We start from the raw sequence: 23,070 nt of genomic DNA, 5'->3' as shown, positions 1-23,070 counted from the left end.
CGGAAGACAATACATTCCTAAGCCACCTTTTACGATATTCTCGTGAGGGAACACGTATGTTTAACAATTCCACATATTTTGTTATTAGCCACAGATACTTTCCTTTTTCATAACACAAAATTATCGTAATCAAATAAGGTAAGAAAATTACATAAATGCTCTGATAAGCATTACATTATTTTTACCCTTACATTAACATAAGTCACATTTAAAATTGCGAGTTGGAGTCAACTCGTTATTTCAGATTAAAATGATGTTATAGCGATAGTTAAATCGCTAGGTTCAAAGCAGAGGAGGTAATCATGCCTATCGACAGATAGAACCTCCACTATCTGGATCTCAATTCAATGAATTTTCGATTAATTTTTTATAGTATAAAACAGAAAAATTATCAAAAAACCTATAAAATTTTATTTTTATACTAGCGCTACATTTCTATAATGTAAATACCTGTTGATAGTTCACACACTGTTCTGCGCTATGAAGCTGAGTATAAAAAAATATTTAATTGAATCTGTATTTTTTTTTAATGTACAAACATTTGAGTTACAATTGTAGACAATTTTCTTCTGAAGAAACAATTTTTTTTCTCAATTACTATGCCATATTGAATCAGTATTTTTTTTTTGTGTACAAATATTTAAGTTACAATTGTACACAATTTTCTTCTGCAAAAACTCAATCTATTGCAGAAACAATAAGTTTTCTTGATTAGTATGCCATATTGTTAGCACTTTTTGCCGAAATTTCGGACCGCAGTGCGGTTAACTAAAAAACGGCACAATACAACACGGAACAACAGGCTTTGAAGCCTCTTCGTGAGCCAGTTACCTTCTCTGTGTTGCGATTTGCAGTTTGCAACTCTTATGGAGATTGCAAGACCGCATCAAACGGGCGGGGGTCCCTTGGTGTAGCGCAGGTGCGGCGTGAAGCCGGCGCCGAGGTTGTTGACGGCGTCGCAGCAGCGCGGGCCACCCATGAGGCAGGCGCACAGCAGCGCCAGCAGGCAGATCTGGATGGGCAGCGTGCACCACGCCCACCGCCGCCCGCGCCCGCTGCCCTCGGCCGAGGACGGATCGCTCTCCGGGTCGTCCGGCGACGTCAGAGCACCGTTCTCTCCGACTCCGCTGCAGGACAAAACAGTATTATTTATTTATAGATTTAAAAAAAAAATATTTATAGATTTGGCGTTTAATTTGTAGAACTCCATGTTAATTTATGTTAAATCGAACACTAATTTTTTGAGTCTACTAAGTTGCAGTTTATTGTAAAAAAAAAACACATAAAAATCAATTTTGCGACAATTGTTTTGCCTAATTATGGCATTTTCAAACTAATGTGAATATTAAATGGACTGAGGGTCCTTATATAGCAATACAATTTTGGTACTTTGGTAATAATTTACGGAAGAAAACAATAGTTGAGCATAAGTGTTCAATGGGTCATTACCCAGGTATGTATACATAGCTTTTTTAATTATTTCAGAACAACTATCGAAATCACCATCGAATTCACTTCTCTCAAATTCGGTCAGACTATAAAAAAATATCACAGACACTCAAGATAAGATTTGAAAAGGGCCAAATCCAGGTCAAATTTAACAGTCAAAATTTGTTAGAAATGAGATACTAAAGTTCATTAAATCGACTCCTAGCCATGACACAAACCTTTTTAAGTAGTGTGAATTTATTTTCGAATAAACAAATGTCTTGGTTTACTCAATAGATGTCATTGAGTTTGACTATTTAAAAACCCGCAATAACGCGTGAGCGGTCCTTAGCGGTCAGTTCAAATTTCCGCGTAAACGCAGGGCCGATCGTTACGGTGTTTTATCATCATTCATTTGATAATGACATTCGTTTGATAATGCCCTAACAAGGCGAAACAATTGCCACAATATTAATTTTTAATGTGTTTTTGTTAATAAAATACAACTTAGTAGACCTGAAAAATCTGTGCTTGATTTAAAATGAATACATAAATTTTATCATCATTATCGGAAGTTAGATCTTTGAAATGGATATTTACCTAGTGATAGACAACCTGGAGGCAACATCCCAGCTGGTCTTGTCAGGAGACACGGAGGAAGCCGCAACTCCTCCTGCTGTCCTCACTATCAGGTCCCGACACGCCGTCTGCAGAGTCCGCAGCTGCAGCTCCGCCTCCTCCATCCTCTGCGGAAAAATATTCATCAGACATCGCATTCTCTTTGAATCTAACGACATGTATGATGTGTCCTTCATTGGAGGGATGCAGGGTACCTATGAGCATGAGCTCTGCCATATTTTGGAGAACAGGATATTTATTTGTAAATAAAAATATATATAGAGGAACATGTTCATTTACTTTTCAACACATTTCGCTCACTCCTTTCAAGAACGTCATAAATCAAAAATCGTCAATTTTCAGTTGTGCATGTTTTCGGAATGCCCAGAAAATGTATTATATCCCAGCGAAAGCGGCATATTTTTAACTTAATATTTACCCGCTATAGGGCAGAAAGTGTCGTTTTTGCATTTTGAAGAAAAGGTATTGTTTAATTGTTTTTTTAAATATACTAAATGTTTTTCAAATGGTGAAAAAACCTTCAGGTTTTGCCTAAAAAGATCTGTTGCACAGTAAAAAGTTCAATAAGTGGCTTGATATTTATTTTTAATACATTGTTTTATATTTTTAAACCTTAAAAACGTTCTCCTGAAAAATCACGTTTTTTGATTTATGACGTTCTTGAAAGGAGTGAGCGATTTGAGTCTTCGACATCAACATCTGGAATGATGTGTTTTAAATTTAACTGTCCCAATACACTTATTCATCTATGGTGAGATATTAACCTTCCCCTCCCGGTGATATGTATTTACTACAACTCGAGTTTAAAAATTAGAATATCAGTATAAAATATAATAGATACGGGCTCACAAATTTTTGTGTTCCTCCGTAATACTATTACGTGTTACATAAAAGCATTATAATATACGGTTAATAATTTGGAGCGACGGAAATAAATAAATTGTAAAATAAATCGGGGATTGAATCACCAATACACAATCAATTTTCAGAGTATGCGTGCCTACCGCACTTTACGTACACGCGCACGCGGCTTCATAATGTTTCGGACGATCTCATTTTAATTGCGTACAAGACGCCGTCCGGGATGGTTTTCTGGCTGTGGCGGATACTTACGATATATTTTTTTTTCTTTTTTAGGTACATATCAGAGCTAACATTACAAAATTGATACATTTCAACTTCAACTATAGTTAATAAAAGCATCATTTAGGAATATTCATGTTTTTTCCGTTTTTAAATCACATTTGCATGTGGTGTACAAAAAATACATATCACCGGAACGCGGGGACGTTTTTAGCATCGTAAGGGAAGGGTTAATCTAGTCATCATAATAAAATAAATTCAAGTGGTAAAAAACCAAAAAAAGTGTTTTTCTTTTACAATTTCATCATGTCTTACCACAAAGTGAATGCCGAAAACAATAAATAAAATAGATTATACAGATTACAGAAACAAAAAAAAAAATATTACCTTGGTCATTGCCTTGAGTAATTTACTTCCCGGTGCCAGCACATTCTCCATGGCACGAGCGGCCGACCTCAGCTCCATGAGCCTCCGCTCCCTCTCCGACAACTCTTGTTCACATCCCGAGTCCGACAGCCCGCTGTCCGACAAGGAACAGCACTCTCCCTTCTGGAATGAAATTAAAATCAAAATCATTGTAAGCATCATTATTTAATCCTATAGAGTAGGGGTTCCCAAAGTGTGCGCCGTAGAAAGTCAAGAGGGGAGCCGTGAGTCGATCCTCTATCATTATCCGAAACCACAAATATTCACGGGTACCTATAAAGCAACAATTTCTATTTTGAGAGCTAGCATCTTTCTACCCAACTTTTATTATTGAAGGTACCTTTTTCTTTCGACTATAATATATATACATATGTATATAGTCACATTACTTATTCCAAATAGCTTACTAAAGTAGGGCATTGTGACAAAATACTAAACTTGGAAGTGCGCCGCGGGCTGAAAAAGATTGGGAACCCCTGCTATAGAGCATGTAATCCCGGTTTCATAATTTTCACTTTTGTGCTGTAGCACCTGGTGTACCAGATTGATCCTCCTTTAGAATGATTTATGGTGCTTAATTAAAAAAAAAAACAATCTTAACTTGGCGAAACAAGTCATATCAATCAATTCACTACAGTACCCAATAGACTAAAATGCTTTGAGAGTGGGAATAAGCCTTCGTCTCTTTCCACACTAGGATCGGATATTGGATGGCATATTTCATCAGATAATTAGACATTCTTCTTCTTCTAACCTTAATTGTGCATAGAAGACTGCTTCAATGCAATACAAATGTCTTATTTTGATTATTAATTACAAGATGATTGGTCTTACGCTTCAGGCGATGAGTGAAAAATCATGTTTTACTTATTTTGACCCCCCGGGAATCAAACTTAGGGCCTACAGCACGGTAGCCAAATCATCTAACAACAGACTCTAAAAGAGGTGAAAAAATATGCGACATTACCTTAATTGTTAATTACATGAAAGCTAGTTGATCACTCTTACTCAAACTTAACACATTGTTTGCGGGAAACGCTTAAAACTGTCTTATACTTATTGTTGGTAGAGAGCGGGAGACGGTTATAGGCGTTCTATTCGCTTGCTTTTGGTACAGTGCGAGACGCCAAAAAACATTGTACAGATCGGAATTGGTTACTTGTGATTAGTATACGACCCTAATTAGTATACTAATTAGGGTCGGAGTTAATGAAAAAACCGTCCAATAACAATGTGTTAATTATCACATGAATCAAACTACAAAAGCAGGCCAATCCCTCATTCTTCTAGTACCACTGCTCCCTTGAGTTCAATCAATGTTTAATGACTGCTGCCAAGACGTTAATACCGCTATTTTACATACTTTAAGTGGTGGCAATATTTACCTGATTGGTTGTCTCCGACAGGAGTCGAGCAAGTTGGGTGACGTGTGGGGCTACCCGAGTGGGCCCCCCGGCTGCTAGAGCCGCCTCGATGAGGCGTACCGTGTCACAGTCGCCCCGCAACGCCCCCTTCAGCTCAGCGAGACCGCTCTCCCAACTGCTCCAGCAGTCCAAAGCAGTTTCCAAGGAAGTTAGCTCGGAATTTGTACTGAAAAGAAATTAAAGATCAAATAAAGATTGCCATAATATAATCAATAAAAACATAATATCAATATAAATATAATATGGTCAGAGGACCAATCCGTAGTAATTTTGTCACTCAGAGTTACTCATTCTATGGCAGAATTTTGGAATTTATTTAATGTTTCACAAGCTGTTTTAAATATGATTAGATATATTTATAATGTATTATTTAGATTACTCAGAATACAAGAAACATATCGTAGTCATACAGGAGAAAGTGACCAAGTGCATTTTTTACAAAATCGTGATCATTGACTATTTGATATTTTACTAGCTGATAAAAATCCCAAAGGATTCAAACTTGGAAGTATAAGTATATTGACTTGGTAAAAATGACTAAGTGCATTGATGTTTATTTTGTTGCAAAGCAAAAGTGACTTAAATGGCCCTCCTGAACATTTTGCGTTTTGTTAGTTGGTCACTTTCTCCTGTACGACTAGGATATAAAGGGATATTTTTTTCTGACAAATAGTTTCATTATTCTAAATACATAAAAATGAGGCTACTGTAAAAATTTGACTTTATTATAATAAAGGTTCATTAAAGTGAATTTTTGTCCGCCTCTGTGGTGTAACGGTTAGCGTGTTGAGCTACCATGCAGGAGGTCCCAGGTTCGATTCCTATGGTGGGGTCAGATAAATATAAGTGATTTTTTCACTCTAATATTTATTCAATACTACCTGGACTGGTCTCTGAAGCGGAGGGCTGATCACAATTTATTTATGTGTTAACAATCAATATAACACTGCATTTATATGATGCAAAGCCCTATGCACCATTTGGTGAGGATAAGGGTTAGAAGAAAGTGAATTTATGTGTGATTAATATGATGAAGTGAGGGCAAATTGAGAAACTTTGGGAATAATCGGATGGTGTATTTACCTTTCAAAGCATTCATCCCAGAGGCGGTAGAGTTCGGTGACTTCTCCCTTGAGGTTGTGGCTGAGGGCGTCCGATATGCAGTTCCCCGACGGCGTGTTGATGCCGATATCCGTGAGCAGGCGGTGCACCGACACATTCAGCTTCAGCATGGACGCCTTTTGCTCTTGAAGAGTGGCAAGACGCGCCTGGGACGGAAAAGAAGAATAAATATTTTATTTAAAAACTATCAATTGTGTTAGCTTAGTCGAGTCTAATTTTGAGACACATACCAAGGCAGGGTTGGCAAACCTTTTTAAGCCTTTGTGCCTAAAAAAATTTTTTTTTAATAATTTCGCGTGCCACATGCCATGGAATAAAAATGCATCAAACGTTAGTGTTACTTTTACTCAGATTTTTTAATAAAAACAAAGCATTTATTACATGGAAAAAAATAATTGAGTACTTATTAATGGCAAAATAAAATTAAAAAACTTAAATATTATTGATATTTTTGTTGCTGGATGCAAGATGCCAATTTTTTTTATATCGGGTTCATAGCTTTATAGAATACAAGCTGTGTTACTTTAACAGCAAATAGAATACAAGCAGTAGTACTTTCGTTTGTAAGACTAAACTTTTTAAATTTTTTGTATGATCGCTTTTATTTTTTTCTCTTCGCATGCCATGCGAAATCGTCTCGCGTGCCACCTATGGCACGCATGCCATAGATTCGCCATCCCTGTACTAAGGTGTCTATACACTATACATTTTAAGACCTCTTATCACTAAGTCGACACGATAACCTTAATTTTTGTACGCGGTATATTTTGACAATCCTTAATTAATTTTTTTATTAACCAAAACATTGTACAGTTTTCCCGAATGCAATAATAATTATGGCCAATGACTCTGATATTTTGAAAAAGCATTTTGAAGAAAGTACACTACGTTAAAACTTTAACTTCCATTTGGAATCTTTTTATTAATATTAAATTCATACTTAAACTCTACTTTATAAATCCACAAAATATTTCAATATCACAAAACCAAGTATACAATATAATAAAAACAAACCTAATTTTCTTATTAATTTTTTAAAACTATTTCTTACATATGAAAATAGCAGACAAAACCAAGAAACCATTAGAGTTTAGGTGTAAAAAGATGTTTGAAATAACATAAGTATATGTGGGAAAGTGTAATTCATCGTAAAAATAAATTCTATGAAGTCAAGTTGAAAGTAAGATTCTCCAACATTGCTCAACACGTTTTTCCACTCTTTCTGCCCATAAAGGTAATGTGGCTCAAAGAAAATAACAAGTGTGGAGTCTGAGACCAATTGAATAAATACCTCCCATGTAATTAGATAATGGTTTAACACCAATTTTGAAAACAAACTGTAAATTGGGTAAGTAATTGAGATAATTAAATGTGATGCAATAATAGACAACAGTTGGTGCATTTACAAAATGCAATATAAAACCCACACAAAACAATTTACAACCTGGATGGTGACAAAGAAAACTAAAATCTATCTGTAATTTGCGAGAAATGCCTAAAAGCGTCTTTTACACACTGTTGGTAAAGAGCGGGAGACGCTGATGAGCATTCTATTTGCTTACTTTTGGTGGAGCGCAAGATGCCAAAAAACATTATCAATTTAATCATCACTTCTCATGGATTCTCAATCCTGTCCCTCTATTTTCACGAAATTTCGAGGATATATCGCTCACTCCTTTCAAGAACGTCATAAATCGAAAATCGTCAATTTTGAGTTGTGCATGTTTATGGAATGACAAGAAAATGTACTATACCCCAGTAAAAGAGGCATATTTTTAACATAATATTTATCCGCTACTCGGCAGAAAGTGTTGTTTTTGCATTTTGAAGAAGAGGCATTGTTTAATTATTTTTTTAAATATACTAAATATTTTTCAAATGAAGAAAATACCTTCAGATTCTACCTAAAAAGATCTGTTGCACAGTAAAAAGTTCAATGAGTGGCTTGATATTTTTTTTTAATATATTGTATTATATTATTAAACTTTAAAAACGTTCTCCTGAAAAATCAAGTTTTTTGATTTATGACGTTCTTGAAAGGAGTGAGCGATATGTGACTAAATATATGATTTTTGGTAATCATCTATTTATATTTTCATGACAACTGAATATTTTCTCTGTTAAATGATAGAAATAAATCATCCTTTAGAATGTTAGACGTCATGGCGTTGAAGAAATATGATTCACAAAATTACATAAAAAAATATTTAAAACATGTTAGCAAAATAAAATTATTTTTGACCTTGGACATTGCATTAAGTATAAAATTCTTGCACGATATCACTTTTGTAAAGATAAAAAATCAATTATTACTTAAATACGTATAGGACCTTCATAATAACCTTCTGATTGAATTTATAAATGCACAAACAGAAAAACACACTGCACATTTGTATTATTTTTCTTTTATATTTATATTTTTACCTTTGATAGTCATAATAATTTGGATAACTAATAAAGCGCAACTTTTATAAAATACTACCTCAAGGGCGCTTCACTGTGCATGAACTGGGGAAAAGAAGATGGAAATGATTTAGCAAACAAATGTGTTTTTAGTTGTTTTCTAAAGATCATCTCACTCTCACTATTTCTAACTACTGATGGAAAAGCATTCGACGCCATCGGCCCCGCAACAGCAAAGGCACGCTCGCCAAATTTGTGCGCTGGTTGCAACCTGATAAGATCACTTTGCCCATGGTTGTATCTGAGATCAAAGCGTGAGACGTGCTTCAACCAATTCGTCTGGAATACACAGCTCTTTTAGATACTCTGGAGCCATATTATGTATTGATTTATACATGAGTGGACAGAGTTTATATTAAACCCTTTCGGGAAAGCGTAACCAGTGCAGTTGGTGAAGTAGTGGGGTGATGCGAAAATCAATCTCGCTGCTGGGTTTAACACTGATTGCAGTCATTTTATTATATGGTAGACCCGTGTATATAATACGGCTGTCCAAACTTAAAACACAGTAAGGGACATTTTTTTTGGAGTACGTTTTTTTGCATTTTCGGACTAAGTAGAATCTACTAAGTCCAAAAATGGAAAAAAAATGTCCCTTTCTGTGTTTTGAGTTTGGACAGCCATATACCGTTACAATAATAATAATGTTTTAGCTAGATACTACAAAGACATTTATCATTTGACAGCAGCATCAACTGGCAGATTCATGAGAATGCTTTTAATTTGCCTTATCAGCTGTTCATATTTCCAGTTCCACCCTCATATGGTTTGGTTTAGGTCATGGATGGCCAACATTTTCAGAAGCCGGGCCAGATTTTAGAAATGAGATATCCTACCGGGCCGTAAAACATATTTATCAGAAACTTTATTAGGTGCTTTTCTAACTTATTTGCATGCTTAGCCTCGTAATGCCGTTTAATGTTTTACTTTTTCAAGATAGAAACAGAATCATTGCATATCAGGCATGTTGGCTTTGTTTTAAATTCCACGAAAAAATAGTTTATAGTCCATCCGTCTTAAAAACTTCTCAGTTCTTCTGTTACTCTTGTCTTCTTTAGTCCGTCTTTACTACTTGACGCCATTATGGGTCTTGAAATTGCCAAGATAGTGAAATGCTCCCATATATGGGATATGATACGAACTACGCACAATGGAATGTTCTTTTGGTGGTTTTGTGTACACTAAAGGAAAAAATGTGTGATTTGCTCAGCGGGCCGCAAGTGGACACCCGGCGGGGCGCGGGTTGGCCACTCTTGGTTAAGGTGAAGTCTTAATGCACCAACCGGATTTCGCCCAAAATCACCCAGATTTTTCGTATTATTAATAATTGAACTCACCCTTAGGTCTTCCACCCTGTGGTGCAGCTGGGCCCGGGAGTGCAAGGCCGGTTTGGGCTTCTCGTGGCCTTGAGCCTGCAGGGCCCCCTTGAGGGTCAGCAGCTCCCGGTGGAGCCTGCGAGCCGTCAGCCGCGACTCTCCGCTGGTGCGGAGTGTACTCCATTTTGTGATTAGTCCTGTGGACAACAAACAGAATGAAGGTTAATTATATTAATTAAAATAATCATTTTTCTTTCCATGTACATACATTGTTACATTCAAGTATTTTTGCTTGATATTTAGGTATGAGTACTGTTGTAGAAATTAAAATAAATACTATTACTGTAAAAGAATAATAAAAAAATAATAATATGAGATTTTTAAAATATTGTAAAGGAAAAAGAACTACTACTACTACTACCATAACGCCGTTTTTCTCTGCAGGGGTAGGCAGAGAGGATGGAAAGCCACACACTTCTGTCCTGACATACATTCCTCGCTTCTTTCATATCCATACATGACCTCCGATTACAAAGGCTTTTGACACCACCAGATTTTAGGTTCTGGTTGATCTGATTGTGCTAAGTGTTTTTCGGCCATCCTCGTTCTGTTCCCCTGCTCACATTCATCACATATACTTTCTTGGTCATTCTATCGTTATCCATTCGCTCCACGTGTCCATACCACCTTAAACAAATCTTTAAGAATTTTTGTTTTGATATTTAGTTATGAGTACTGTAATTACTATAAAACTACTACTGAGTATTACTATAAAATAATAAATGATAAAAAATAATAACAGGCGATTAATAAATTTTTAACATTTTTTGTGTGTCCAAATCTGTTCACAAATCTGAAAATCAAACTTAACCAAGCCTATGACAGGTCGTAAGTCCTGTAATTCACTTCCATATTCTTCATCTATGTTGAGATGTCAACAACAAAAAAATGCTAAATTATATAATTAACTATTGACCAGTGCACAAAACATGATTTAACCAAGAAACCGCCAACTGCCGACAGCCTACGGCTGCCTTAAAATAAAGATGAATTAAATATTGATAGAATAGTTTCTATTCATTTTAGGTCAGTAAAAAATGGACGTTTGCATCCCGTTCTAGTAGTAGAAAGTAGAGTCGGATGGAGATTTAAAAAAAAAAAACAGCCGACAGACCATCCGGCATTACGACACTAAAAAATGATGAGGCGTTTCCGTCATCTGAATTAGCGCGGGAAATAACGAAATCGTAATGATAAATTAACAATTTACAAAAAAAGAACAGACAATGGCGTTACATTAAAATTTAAAAGAAATTTGGAAACGGAGTTTGGTAAAGTTTAACTTAAGGCCATACTCGCAATAATAAAACTACGTTTGCTTCCAGCAACGCATAGAGCTGGTCGTCAGGTAACGCCCATTTTTTTAGAATAAATATTTTTTTAAATATTGATAGTTTTATGGAATATGTATTAAAAAAATATTTTTCTCCTCGCCTTTCAATAACCCTTTTCTTTTCAATACCATATTTTCAATTCGAAGAAAACTTACTTTTTTAACACAAAAACGGTGTTTAAAAAAAAAAACAATTACGTCACAAATGTTACCTGGGTTTAAAGAAAATAAGGTTGATATTTAACGAATACTAGTCCTTAAGGCCCAATGTAATATAATCTAACATGGTTTTGTAAAGAAAAGAGTTATTGGAAGGAAAGGAGTTTAAAAAACTGATAAAAATATTTTTTCTATATATTTTCTAAAAAAAGTCGAATTCGAAATAATATTTTATTGTTTTGAATATTGAAAGAATTAAGTTTGTGGATCATATTGATATGTTATTTTGGGAAATAAAAATACTTTGTTTTTTGATCCACTCATCATGCAAGTGGATCAAAAAACAAAGTATTTTTATTTCTTAAAATAATATATTTAAAAAAATTATTCGCTTACGATGGCAGGACTGACCTCTTTTGTGGTCGTCTGCGTTCTGAAATTGAATACTGTGAATTTCCCCTTAATATTTTACTATATTAATTGAATTCTTTCTCGTAATATTTTGTGATTTTATGATACAGGTTTAAAACAGCTTTCAAATCCCGTTTTGGTGAAGTCGATAAGAAAACGGAGAAAAGCGTGTCCATGGATAATTATTTTATACGTATAGTATGAGTAGCTAAAATATAATTTTATGCGATAAGAAAAGTGTCTTTCTAAGCGCGGGTCTCAAATTACGGGACCGAGTTCTTAATCGTTTCCGCTCCGCGTAGACATAAAAAACAGGTTTGATCCATAATTTGACTAGCGATACGTGGGAAATTACGCGATATAAACCGACCACATAAAACAATAACCAACGAAGTAATTAAGTATTATACTAGAGCACTGCACTGTGTCAATATAACGTAAATCTAATCGCAAATTACATTAGGGTGGATCAGTGTAAAAACTGCTTACTAACATTTGACGAAAACTAGAAAAATTAAAATATTCGCACGTTATTATCGTTATTGAGTTGGTTAAAACAACGTTAAACCGTTTATAATAATGTAGTTATTAAGAATTCTAATTTGATTATTTTTAGTCTGCCTCCGTAGTGTGATGGTCAGCACGCTCGGCTACCGTACTGAAGGTCCCAGATTCGATTCCCAGGGGGAGAGTCAAATAAATATAAGCAAAGATTTTTTCACTCTAATATTTATTCAATATTACCCTGGACCGGTGCCTGAAGCGGAGGGGCTAATCGCTTTTCCTTCATGTGTTTACGATCAAGATAATACTGCGTTTATTTGATGCAGTGCCCTATGCACCATTAGGTGCGAATAAGGGAGGTTGAATATACGTGTATCTAAATTTTGTAAATAAACAAATGCTCTTGATAAGAAAAAAGTGTACATGATTTATTTCATACATTTATGTTTTTTTATATGCTTCTCAGCTAATTAACGCACTAAATGATTCACAGAAACTGCATTGAAGTCGTGTAAATCTTTGTTCCGCAAAGTGTGCCGCGGCACACTGCAGTACCGTGGTGATGTGCCGCGATGTGATTAGTTGGTGTGCCGCGGGAAAAAAAGTCTAGTTTTGTGAAGATATTAAATAAACTTTGTTATGATATTAAATGTTTTCGCATTACATTTTGATAATAAATCAATATCAAATAAACTTTTTTTTTCTTTTGTGTACCCCTGATTTTTTTTTTAATTTGGCAGGTGTACTTTGAATAGAAAAAGTTTGCGGAACACTGGTGTAAATTACACGAAGATTGACAAAGATTGATCTGGTTTTGCACCATCAAATTACCAACGTTCTTATCTTCTCCGCATATCAGATCATTGCATCGATTATCATACGATTTTGTAATTGATTAGAAAACTGAACTTGTCGCAAATATTACCTTACACACGTAGAAACTGCATAAAATTATACCATAATTTAATTGCAATTAATTTGCCTTTTTATGCGCTCTAGAAAAAAATGCCTTCCGCTGCTACCGAGCGCCATACTGATTTCTCTTCGCGAGGCGTCGAAGAACAGATGCAAATAAGAAAATGATATGTAATCTAGTATTCAATTGGCGCGTGCACTTTAGTGCGGCTGGAAATGATTGATGGATGGTAATTTGAAATTTTTCTTCATAATGAGAGAGTGAAAGTAATCAAATTGTGCAATTAATCACGCGAATTTTATGCAGGTATTATAATAAACAATATTTTTGCTATCTCTTTTAGGTTCATAATGCAATGGCTATCGCGCCGCATTAGTATGGGTATGGACGATTTAACCAAAATAATTAGCAATATATAAAGCATGAATGATTAAGTTTTGTATTAAAATATCATAATTTGTTCACTGACGTAATTCGCAAAAAGACAGTAAAAATGCTATCAGCTACAAATTACAACATAAGAAAGTATTCCGAATTATCCAATTACTAGTACATTGTTTCACAGATAAAGATTGTGATTAGTAATTCGTCTTCCTAAACCTCACTTTTCAAATTTTCAATGTGGACTCTTGATGTATGGATGCGAATAAGGGATAGAAGAGTAAGATGGTTATGGCGTTCTATCCCCCGTCTCTACTCGTGGTAAAGGGTAGCCAAGTGCAGGGATGGAACACACATATATAATTAACCGTGCAATGCATATTAATGTAATTTTTGTAATTCTATTTGTGTTTATACAAAAATATAAAAAATTTATAAATTTCATTTCCAAAATTTCGATAAAGTAATATGACGATATTATCAATATTATTTATATTTAAAGCATTTACTTTGTGGTTAGTAATTTTTACTTATTCATTTTTTTACAAAAATGTTAATAATATTAGTATATAACCACGGTGGGTGGTTATATACTAATATTATTAGCATTTTTGTAAAAAAATTAATAAGTAAACATATTGCATCATTCCATGTTCGTATGTTTTTGGTACCAATGCCGTTACAACCAGTGCAGAAAATATCCCACTCCCAGTACTTAAATACTTGGAACAGCGTCCGGAAACAATATGTACTGACTGCTCCTCTGTTTTCTATGTGATAGCAGTTACGTCCTTCACCCTCAATCCTTAATGTCCTTATTAATCTATTATTTCGATAAATATAAATACTTTGTGTTTTGATCCACTCACATTTTTATTAACCAACTAGTTTCGGCAACAACCTGTTGCCCTCTTAAAGGTTTAATTTATGACTGAAGAGGGTAACAGGTTGTTGCCGAAACTAGTTGGTTAATAAAAATGTGAGTGGATCAAAACACAAAGTATTTTTATTTCTCGAAATAATATATCAATATGATCCACAAAGTTAATGCTTTCAATATTCAAAACATCCTTATTAATCCCTCACTTTCATCATAATATATTGCACTCAAAATATATTTCACTTCTAGATGATTAACGATCAAGTAAATACCGCATCGATACGATGTGGGACTTTCACCACAGTAGCCAAACGAACTAACTACTAGAAAATATATACTAATAAAAATCACATCATTTTTGAGGTACCATTATATAAAGTTTTTTTTAAAAATTATTTATAAGAACCGGTTTTGAAGTGGTACGAAATATAATATGAAATGCAAAATATCGCCCGAGTGATCTCCGTGTATGTATTTTGTTACGTACAAAAAACAGAGTCGTTTGTCTGTAATTTTATACTTTGTACTGGGATTATTAATCAAGAAATCGAATACGTAAGCCGAGATGACTTCCACTGCATTGGATAATTTATTCATATATTTGATTAAAAGTCAAAACAACCAAGAGTTCAAAGTTTTACTTGTACAGATAAAAAAGAGGTGATAACGTCGATACACAATTAAAAGAAGTATATCTATAATTTACTTATCGTTGCGAGATAATTCATATTTGAACTTTCCTTTATTTCGTCTTATAAAAATCGTTCATAACAAAGCATTCAGGTATTTTTATTACCAAGATGAACGATGGAAAGAATTTAAAAAGCACAATAAAAACTCAATTACGTTAGTTACCTCCATTCGCTTAGGATTAATAAAAATATCGATCAATTTTTATTGGAAAGAATTTCATTAATTGATTCGGCAGTCACTTAACGGTAATATCTACCAATTTCTTAAATTTTAATTTTGGCAAATGTGCAAATGTGTTCTATATGTTTACTTTTATTGAAAAATAATAATATTTACTTGGTAAGTATCGTTATTTCGTAAAAATACAATAAATAAATCTATTGTGCCACGTGTTTCAAATAAAAAATGTCAGAATAGATTTTTTTTAATATTGGTAGTAAAGTCAAATTTAGAGATCATTTTAATGACTTTCCATCAAAAAATCACATTTATATTGTGATGTTATATGTGATGTAAAAGGTAATTTTTAAATGAATTTTTAATCATATTTTAATATATCGTAATCGTACAGGAGAAAGTGACCAAGTGCATCGTTTTACAAAAACGTGATGATTGGCTATTTGATATCTTACTAGCTTAATATTGCCCTGAAAAAATCCCAAAGGATTTTAAACTTGGAAGTATAATATATTGACTTGTTAAAAATGACTAACTGCATTGATGTTTATTTTCTTGCCGAGCAAAAGTGACTTAAATAGCCCTCCTGAACATTTTACGTTTTGGTAGTTGGTCACTTTCTCCTGTACGACTACGATATGCGCGAATAAATTATATGGAAAGTAAAATTGAGTATGGATTTTTAAGAATTGCTTCATATATGCGCGAATAAATTATATGGAAAATAAAATTGAGTATGGATTTTTAAAAATTTTGTAGTATTTATGATAATATAACACTCTTCTTATCGTTTGAATGATAAGGAGCGTTAACAATATGACTAATTTGATATTTATGATAGCGCTTTAAACCTATTTACGTGCTGCATACAGAATACGTGAATGGACGTGATCCTTTTACGGTCAATGCGCTTTGAGATGACCCAATATGACCAGCGTGCTGGACAGACATACAAGGTACCACCGATGGCAATAAGAACATAATATATGACCATCACATACCGCAATGTCGTGTTATGAGCACTCGGTAATTTGGTACTCGGTAAGGAAGGCTTCATAATATTCAAAGTATTTTTTTCAATATGTACGATTATAGAAATGTGGAGTAATGAACTAATAGCGAAGAAAATGACTATTCAATTGATTATCGCAGTAAAGAAAATACTTAATATATTATATTGTGTTATTACATTATAATAATAATAAAAAATAAAACCTTTATCCGCACCCCAATGATGCATAGGGCACTGCGTCATATAAACGCAGTGTTATCTTGATCGTTTACACATGAAGGAAAGGTGATCAGCCCTCCGCTTCAGGTACCAGTCCAGGGTAATAATATTGAATAAATATTACAGTGAAAAAATCACTTATATTTATTTTACCCCCCTTGGGAATCGAACCCGGGACGGAGGTCCCGGGTTCGAACGGTAGCCGAGCGTGCTGACCATTACACTACGGAGGCGGACATTATACCATATGTTATAGTTTTTTTATGTAGTATGATTTTTAAGTCTTAAGTTTTTATTTGCATGAATGCACATTGAATTAAAACCCTTTCAAGAAAACTTACAGCATTATTTAGAGTGGTAATACGACAAATGTAAAATTGAATACTATTTAAATATTTTTTACTCATGAAATGTATCCTAATACATTGATTCGGCAGTCACTTTGTGGTAATATTCATACATTTTAAACTTTAAAATTTACTTGGTAAATACCACTACTTATTAAATTATTATTAAATACCGTACATATGATGTGTGCATTGAAAATGGTTTAATAATAAGTGATATTTACTAATTAAATGTTTTTTTTTTTAAACAGTTGGTGTGGTGGTTTTAATAGATTTTTTAACGACGTTCATGAATGTCGTTTCATTGCACGTATAAGTTTCAGTCGTAATACGACACAGCGCGTATAAACGTCGAAATTTAAAGACATTTCGAATATTTCAATGTGACATTCTATGTACGTCGATGAAATCATAAGTAAAAACCAATTATAAAACTGTTTGTTGTCAAACAAAAAAATATTTATTTAAGAAATAAAATAAAGGCTGAATAAATAATAAAACTACTTAACGCCAAACGACTTATATAAAGATACCAGGTATAGACACGTTGTATCCTCCAAAGGATTATCATACATATTAATGTATTAGAATTTAAAGTTTGGAAATGCCAGAGGATAAGTCAATCTTCGATAACAAAAACTTGATAAAGGGTATCGAAGCATAACATAATGATAAAAATATTATCTTTTTTATTCATTCATTTCTCGGACCTATTTTGTGACCTTTTCTATACCGATAACGCTTATCTAAGAATGTGTTATAAACACTTAAAAATTCATATCAGAGACCAGAAGAAAGCGTAATAAATGGATACATTACACGTACTTTAGTCAAGTTTATACACACGCAGTGGCGTGCACGAAGAATTGATTGGGGTAGGCAGTTGAGGTTATATAATAAGGTAAGCTAGGTACTACTTACTAGGGTAGGCAATAGAGGTAGGTAGTAAGGTAAGCTAGGTACTACTTAGTAAGGTAGGGTAGGTACTGGTTGCGTTTTTATATATCACGCGGGTGAGTTAGGATAGGCACTGCTTTTCTGCCTATATGGAATGCAGGCCCCTGTAGCACATGTACATATAACAAGTCCGTTTATTGTTTATGTCTCATTGGCAAACTAAGATAACATGATTCTGTGCTAATAGAAATACGGAACAGCTAAATTATCTTGCTCACCTCCGTTAACCTTGCATATTACCGCTGAAGTCTTAATGCATAAACAATTGCATGCAATGGTGTTTACATGCATCGCCTCATGTGGACATAATTACAAGAATTTGTATGTCTAACCTTTCATGGATAAAATAATATACGGATATATGTTATTATCAAAATAATATGGTAGAAATCGGAGTCAAGTTATTACATACAATAAAAATATGATAGATGTCTCTCAAACTAGAATTTATGGTAAATGAATATAGAAGTCTTTCTTTAACTATTTAAGACCTGTCATTGGCTGGTTTATGCGATCACTGTAGACGCTTGTGTAACGTTCAATATTCTGCCCATTTTTTAAACCACGTAAGCCAGGCCGTAAGCTCTACTATTAATACAAAAAAGATATCCATATTCGCTTGGGAATAATTTCTGGCGGTATAATCCCAGTATTTGTGTGCAAAGGTAAGTAAGATAACAATTAGTAAGTAAAATAAATAGAAGAAAATAATTATGTTTACCTGAAAGAAGAAAAAAACCGTCCTTATTTTCATTTTATGTGTCTATTGATAAATGCATTTATGACGTTGTAGGAAATATCTAAATTTATTGATGTTTGAAAACAAGTTATTATTATTAATAAGATAATTTCCACCCCTGGCTAACGTCAAACCTAAATATATATTTTTAAATGTATAAGTATACATTATAAAATAAATATAAGTGATTTTTAAACTGTAATATTTATTCAATATTACCATGGACTGGTACCTGAAGCGGAGGGCTGATCACCTTTCGTTCATGTGCTAAAACGATCAAGATAACACTGCGTTTATATGACACAGTGCCCTATGCACCATTCAGGTGCGGATAAGGGTTTTATTATTATTATTACATACATTATTAAAAATATTTTTACTAAAAAACTGGTTTGATATTTTCCCCATTTTAAAACAACAACCAAGTCAATAAAAGCACCATAACAACAGTTACATTCTATAAATTAAATAATCTATCATTTTATACGGAGTACAGCACTGGAAACTAAAAATCAATTACGTTTCAAATGATTTTCATCATTTAAAACAAAAGAAATGTGCAACATTTTGAGTGTGTCCAAATACTTGTTCACAAAATCTGGATTATCTCCAATTACAGGAGTTACCTTCATATTATTTTTTGACATCTCATCAAAGATGAAGAAAAATATGGAAGTCTGGGCATTTACGGGGCTGACGACCGTCATAGGCTGGTTTAAGTGATACACGTGTGTAAAGTGTTAATAATAAAAATGAAAATGATATTTTCTGGCGTTTCTCATGTGTGTGATTATAATCCAGGATTAGGATCTCACATACTAATATAAGAGTTTCTGCTTAATAAAAAGCTTCTTTACATCTCACCAATAGATGTCTCTAGTGAAGTTCTAGTGATTCATGAACAAGGTTTCTAAATTGGTTCATATATGTATAGAACTTCCAAGAATTTGAGTGATGTGGTTGTCAATAATGGGTAGAATTGGTGAATGTTACACGTGTGTAAAGTGATCACTTAAACCAGCCTATGACGGTCGTCAGCCCCGTAAATGCCCAGACTTCCATATTCTTCTTCATCTTTGATGAGATGTCAAAAATAATACATTATTAAAAATATTTTTACTAAAAAACAGGTTGGATATTTTCCCCATTTAAAAAAAACTCGATGAAAATGATTTTTCAGTCGTTAAGTGCACCATAACAACAGTTTCAATAAATACTTTCTATAAATTAAAATAATCCATCATTTTATACGGAGTACAGCACTGGAAACTAAAAATCAATTACGTCTCAAATGATTTTCATCATTTAAAACAAAAGAAATGTGCATTTACATACAAGTTCTCGAGTTGATTTCTACTACGCATAAAAACTGATGATTACCAAACAACTTTTAAAAGATTGTTTAAAAGAGAAACCGAATCACTTCGAAACGGAATTAATTAAGATAATTGAATGGTGCAAACAATAACACATGTTCATACGAGAATTGTACTAACTTTTGTGCTTAGTAACATACTCATGATCGGTCATTCTAGAAGCATAATGCACATGCGAGTTGCAAATGGCTAAATTTAGACAAGCATCTTGCCATCTTCAGGGACGGATTTGTACATACGAACCGCTTAAGATAACAAGGTGCTTGTCGAAACCGGATGGAAAAAAGTAAGAAAAAAAAGGTGAAAAAAAAATGATGCGGAATGCATCGAAACACGTGTCACAGTAGATTTTAAGAAATAGTGGTATTTACTAAATGAAACATTAATTAAAAATGGTTAGATTTTACCACAAAGTGACTGCCGAATCAATTAATTAAAAAAAAAGTGGTTAAAAACAAAGTTTGAGATTTATTTTATATATTTTTTTAATGTACCACAAACTATCACCAGAAAACATTTAACCCTTAGAACGCGTTAAGCAAAAAATACAAGTTGATTTGAAAAATACAAATTTTCCATAAAAAAAGAAGTGTTCCATAAAATTCATTTTATTTCCTTTTATTTGTTTACTTTAGTCTATGGCTTGTAAAAACCATGGACTATAGTTGAAAATTCAGGCGACTTTAGTCGATTTACGTATCCAAAGGGTTAAGATTTTTTTTAAAGGTTGCATAAACATTTTTGTGTCTTAAAGTGGATAAACTAAAACTTGAATAATTACTTATTCAAATTTGATTTCGAATTATTACATATCGAGTTTGGATTTTCAGGCACTTAATAGTACGAAATACGAGTTTCCTGTTTATTCCGGAAGTTTTTCCTTTGATGAATAACTGCGGACGGAAGCGATTGCAATAGGATATAAATACCGCTATGCGATAAACAAAGCGTTGTAGGTATGCAACAACAACAATAAAGTAAGCCTCTAAATCAATTATTTCAAATTGATTGATAACAATATTTTTGTATATTCTCAAAAATAACAAATATGTACGATAAATAAAAAAATTAAGAGGTTTATCACAATTAGGCGTTATGGGTGATTTTCGAGTTAATATGTAAACTACTACTACTACCATCACGCCGTTTCCCGCAGGGGTAGGCAGACAGGATGGAACGCTACACTCTTCAGTCCTGACATATACTCTTCGCCTCCTTCACATCCATACATCTAGTCATACATGCCCTCCGATTACGCAGACTTTTGACACCACCAGATTTTAGGTTCGGATTGATCTGATCGTGCATTCTTTTTTTTATATAAAAACAAATTATAAATAATATATTTTTAAAGTGAAAAATAATGTTTTGCAAAAAAAGAATAAACATGAATATAAAATATAAAACCAGACAAATAAACACTGATAACCTTCATGGAAATGTTTTTGTTTTAATTTATGTTGTAAACAGCTTTCTACCATAAAATAGTATGTAAATGCACCAAACGCAGTTAAATCTTATCTCAGAACATTTATTTTTATTATCAAGTTATTATCAGTTATTAAGGTCAGTTAGAGGTAAGAAACTGAGCGCAAGTAAGTATTTATATTTATCGTAAGTAAAAAAGTTTAAATGATAAATTTAAATAATATTAAAAGAATAACAAACCATACATACATTCCATATGTTTATTTTTATTGAAAAATAATTAAATATAATTAAATAAATTCATATTTGCCACATATAAATTTATATTTATTCTAACAAAATAATGCAATAAAACACATTTAACATCTCAACACAGATGAAGAAGAATATGGAAGTCTGGGTATTTTACTTACAGGGCTTACAACCCGTCATAGGTTGGTTTAAGTGAATTTTATACAAGTAAAACATTCACCACTCTACTCATGATTGACAACCACACTATTTCTATTTGGAACTCATATAAAATATATTATTTCGAGAAATAAAAATACTTTGTGTTCTGATCCACTCACATTTTTATTAACCAACTAGTTTCGGCAACAATCTGTTGCCCTCTTCAGGGTTACATTTATTACTAGTAATTTAATAACTACATTTATTACTAGTAATAAATGTAACCCTGAAGAGGGCAACAGGTTGTTGCCGAAACTAGTTGGTTAATAAAAATGTGAGTGGATCAGAATACAAAGTATTTTTATTTCTCGAAATAATATATCAATATGATCCACAAAGTTAATGCTTTCAATATTCAAAAGATCATATAAAATAACTCCCAAAAGGAGAAACCCAGATTTGTGTAGAAGGATTTGGACACAGCCAAGATGTTGTGTATGCAATATAAGCTTATTTTACTATTTTGAACGCCTTAATAACAGAATCCGTGATAAGACGACGAAATAATGAAACAGAATATACAGCCGTATAAACAAGATACCGGTGAATATTTTCTATAAATAAATTCACTAAGAGATTTATACGCATATTAAAATACGTAAGATTACGTCGTCATATAAATTATTATTTATTTGAATACAAATAAAACAACACGCAATCCACATAGCTATTATTGCTTTGTGGGTCAAATAATAAAAGCTTTTTTGCGAACATTAATAAATGGATTGAAAGCAGACAAAGTTTGTTGAATAAATCATAGTGAAAATAATAAAAGTTTTATATTTGTTTACGTCATGCCATGTCTATTAGGCGAAGTCAATCAAAGTTCAACCTTGTGATATTGCCAACAGGTTAAAAGCTCGTGTGCTAATGCGAAGCTGTGTGTTCAGGGGCGATTAAAAAAATAGAAACATAAAAGATAGTAAAAAAGAAAAAAAGAAAAATAAATTGAAATAGGGTGTCTTCACCTACACAAGATTATTTTGAAATAAAATAAAAAACGACGACAATTATGGTATATTTAAAATGTCTTCCAAACTACATTTTCGTACGTTACGAATCAATGTCATCGCAGCCGTGTATTGAAGATATTCCACAAATATCGGCTACATGCAATATCGGCT

General features: G+C 33.2%; 1 protein-coding gene across 6 annotated transcripts in view; it reads right to left on the bottom strand.

Annotated features, from left to right (window-relative positions):
* Positions 1–103: 103 nt before the first annotated feature.
* klar (klarsicht) overlaps positions 104–23,070 on the bottom strand; it is a 536,062-nt gene continuing 513,095 nt past the window's right edge. For all 6 annotated transcript variants that reach the window (XM_088258608.1, XM_088258606.1, XM_088258605.1 and 3 more), the window contains 6 exons: positions 9,923–10,098; positions 6,084–6,268; positions 4,962–5,166; positions 3,538–3,699; positions 2,029–2,174; positions 104–1,127 (listed from right to left, as the gene is read on the bottom strand). In XM_088258608.1, the coding sequence (XP_088114734.1) occupies positions 887–1,127; positions 2,029–2,174; positions 3,538–3,699; positions 4,962–5,166; positions 6,084–6,268; positions 9,923–10,098 (1,115 nt within the window). In that variant the 3' untranslated portion in view covers positions 104–886. The remainder of the gene's footprint in view (positions 1,128–2,028; positions 2,175–3,537; positions 3,700–4,961; positions 5,167–6,083; positions 6,269–9,922; positions 10,099–23,070) is intronic.

This window comes from Brachycentrus maculatus, unplaced genomic scaffold (genome assembly GCF_059751285.1).
Source record: "Brachycentrus maculatus isolate JH-2025_06_01 unplaced genomic scaffold, ASM5975128v1 h1tg000099l, whole genome shotgun sequence".
Classification (NCBI taxonomy): domain Eukaryota; kingdom Metazoa; phylum Arthropoda; class Insecta; order Trichoptera; family Brachycentridae; genus Brachycentrus; species Brachycentrus maculatus.
The sequence above is the reverse complement of the archived record's forward strand: the minus strand, read 5'-3'. Positions and strand labels throughout refer to the sequence as shown.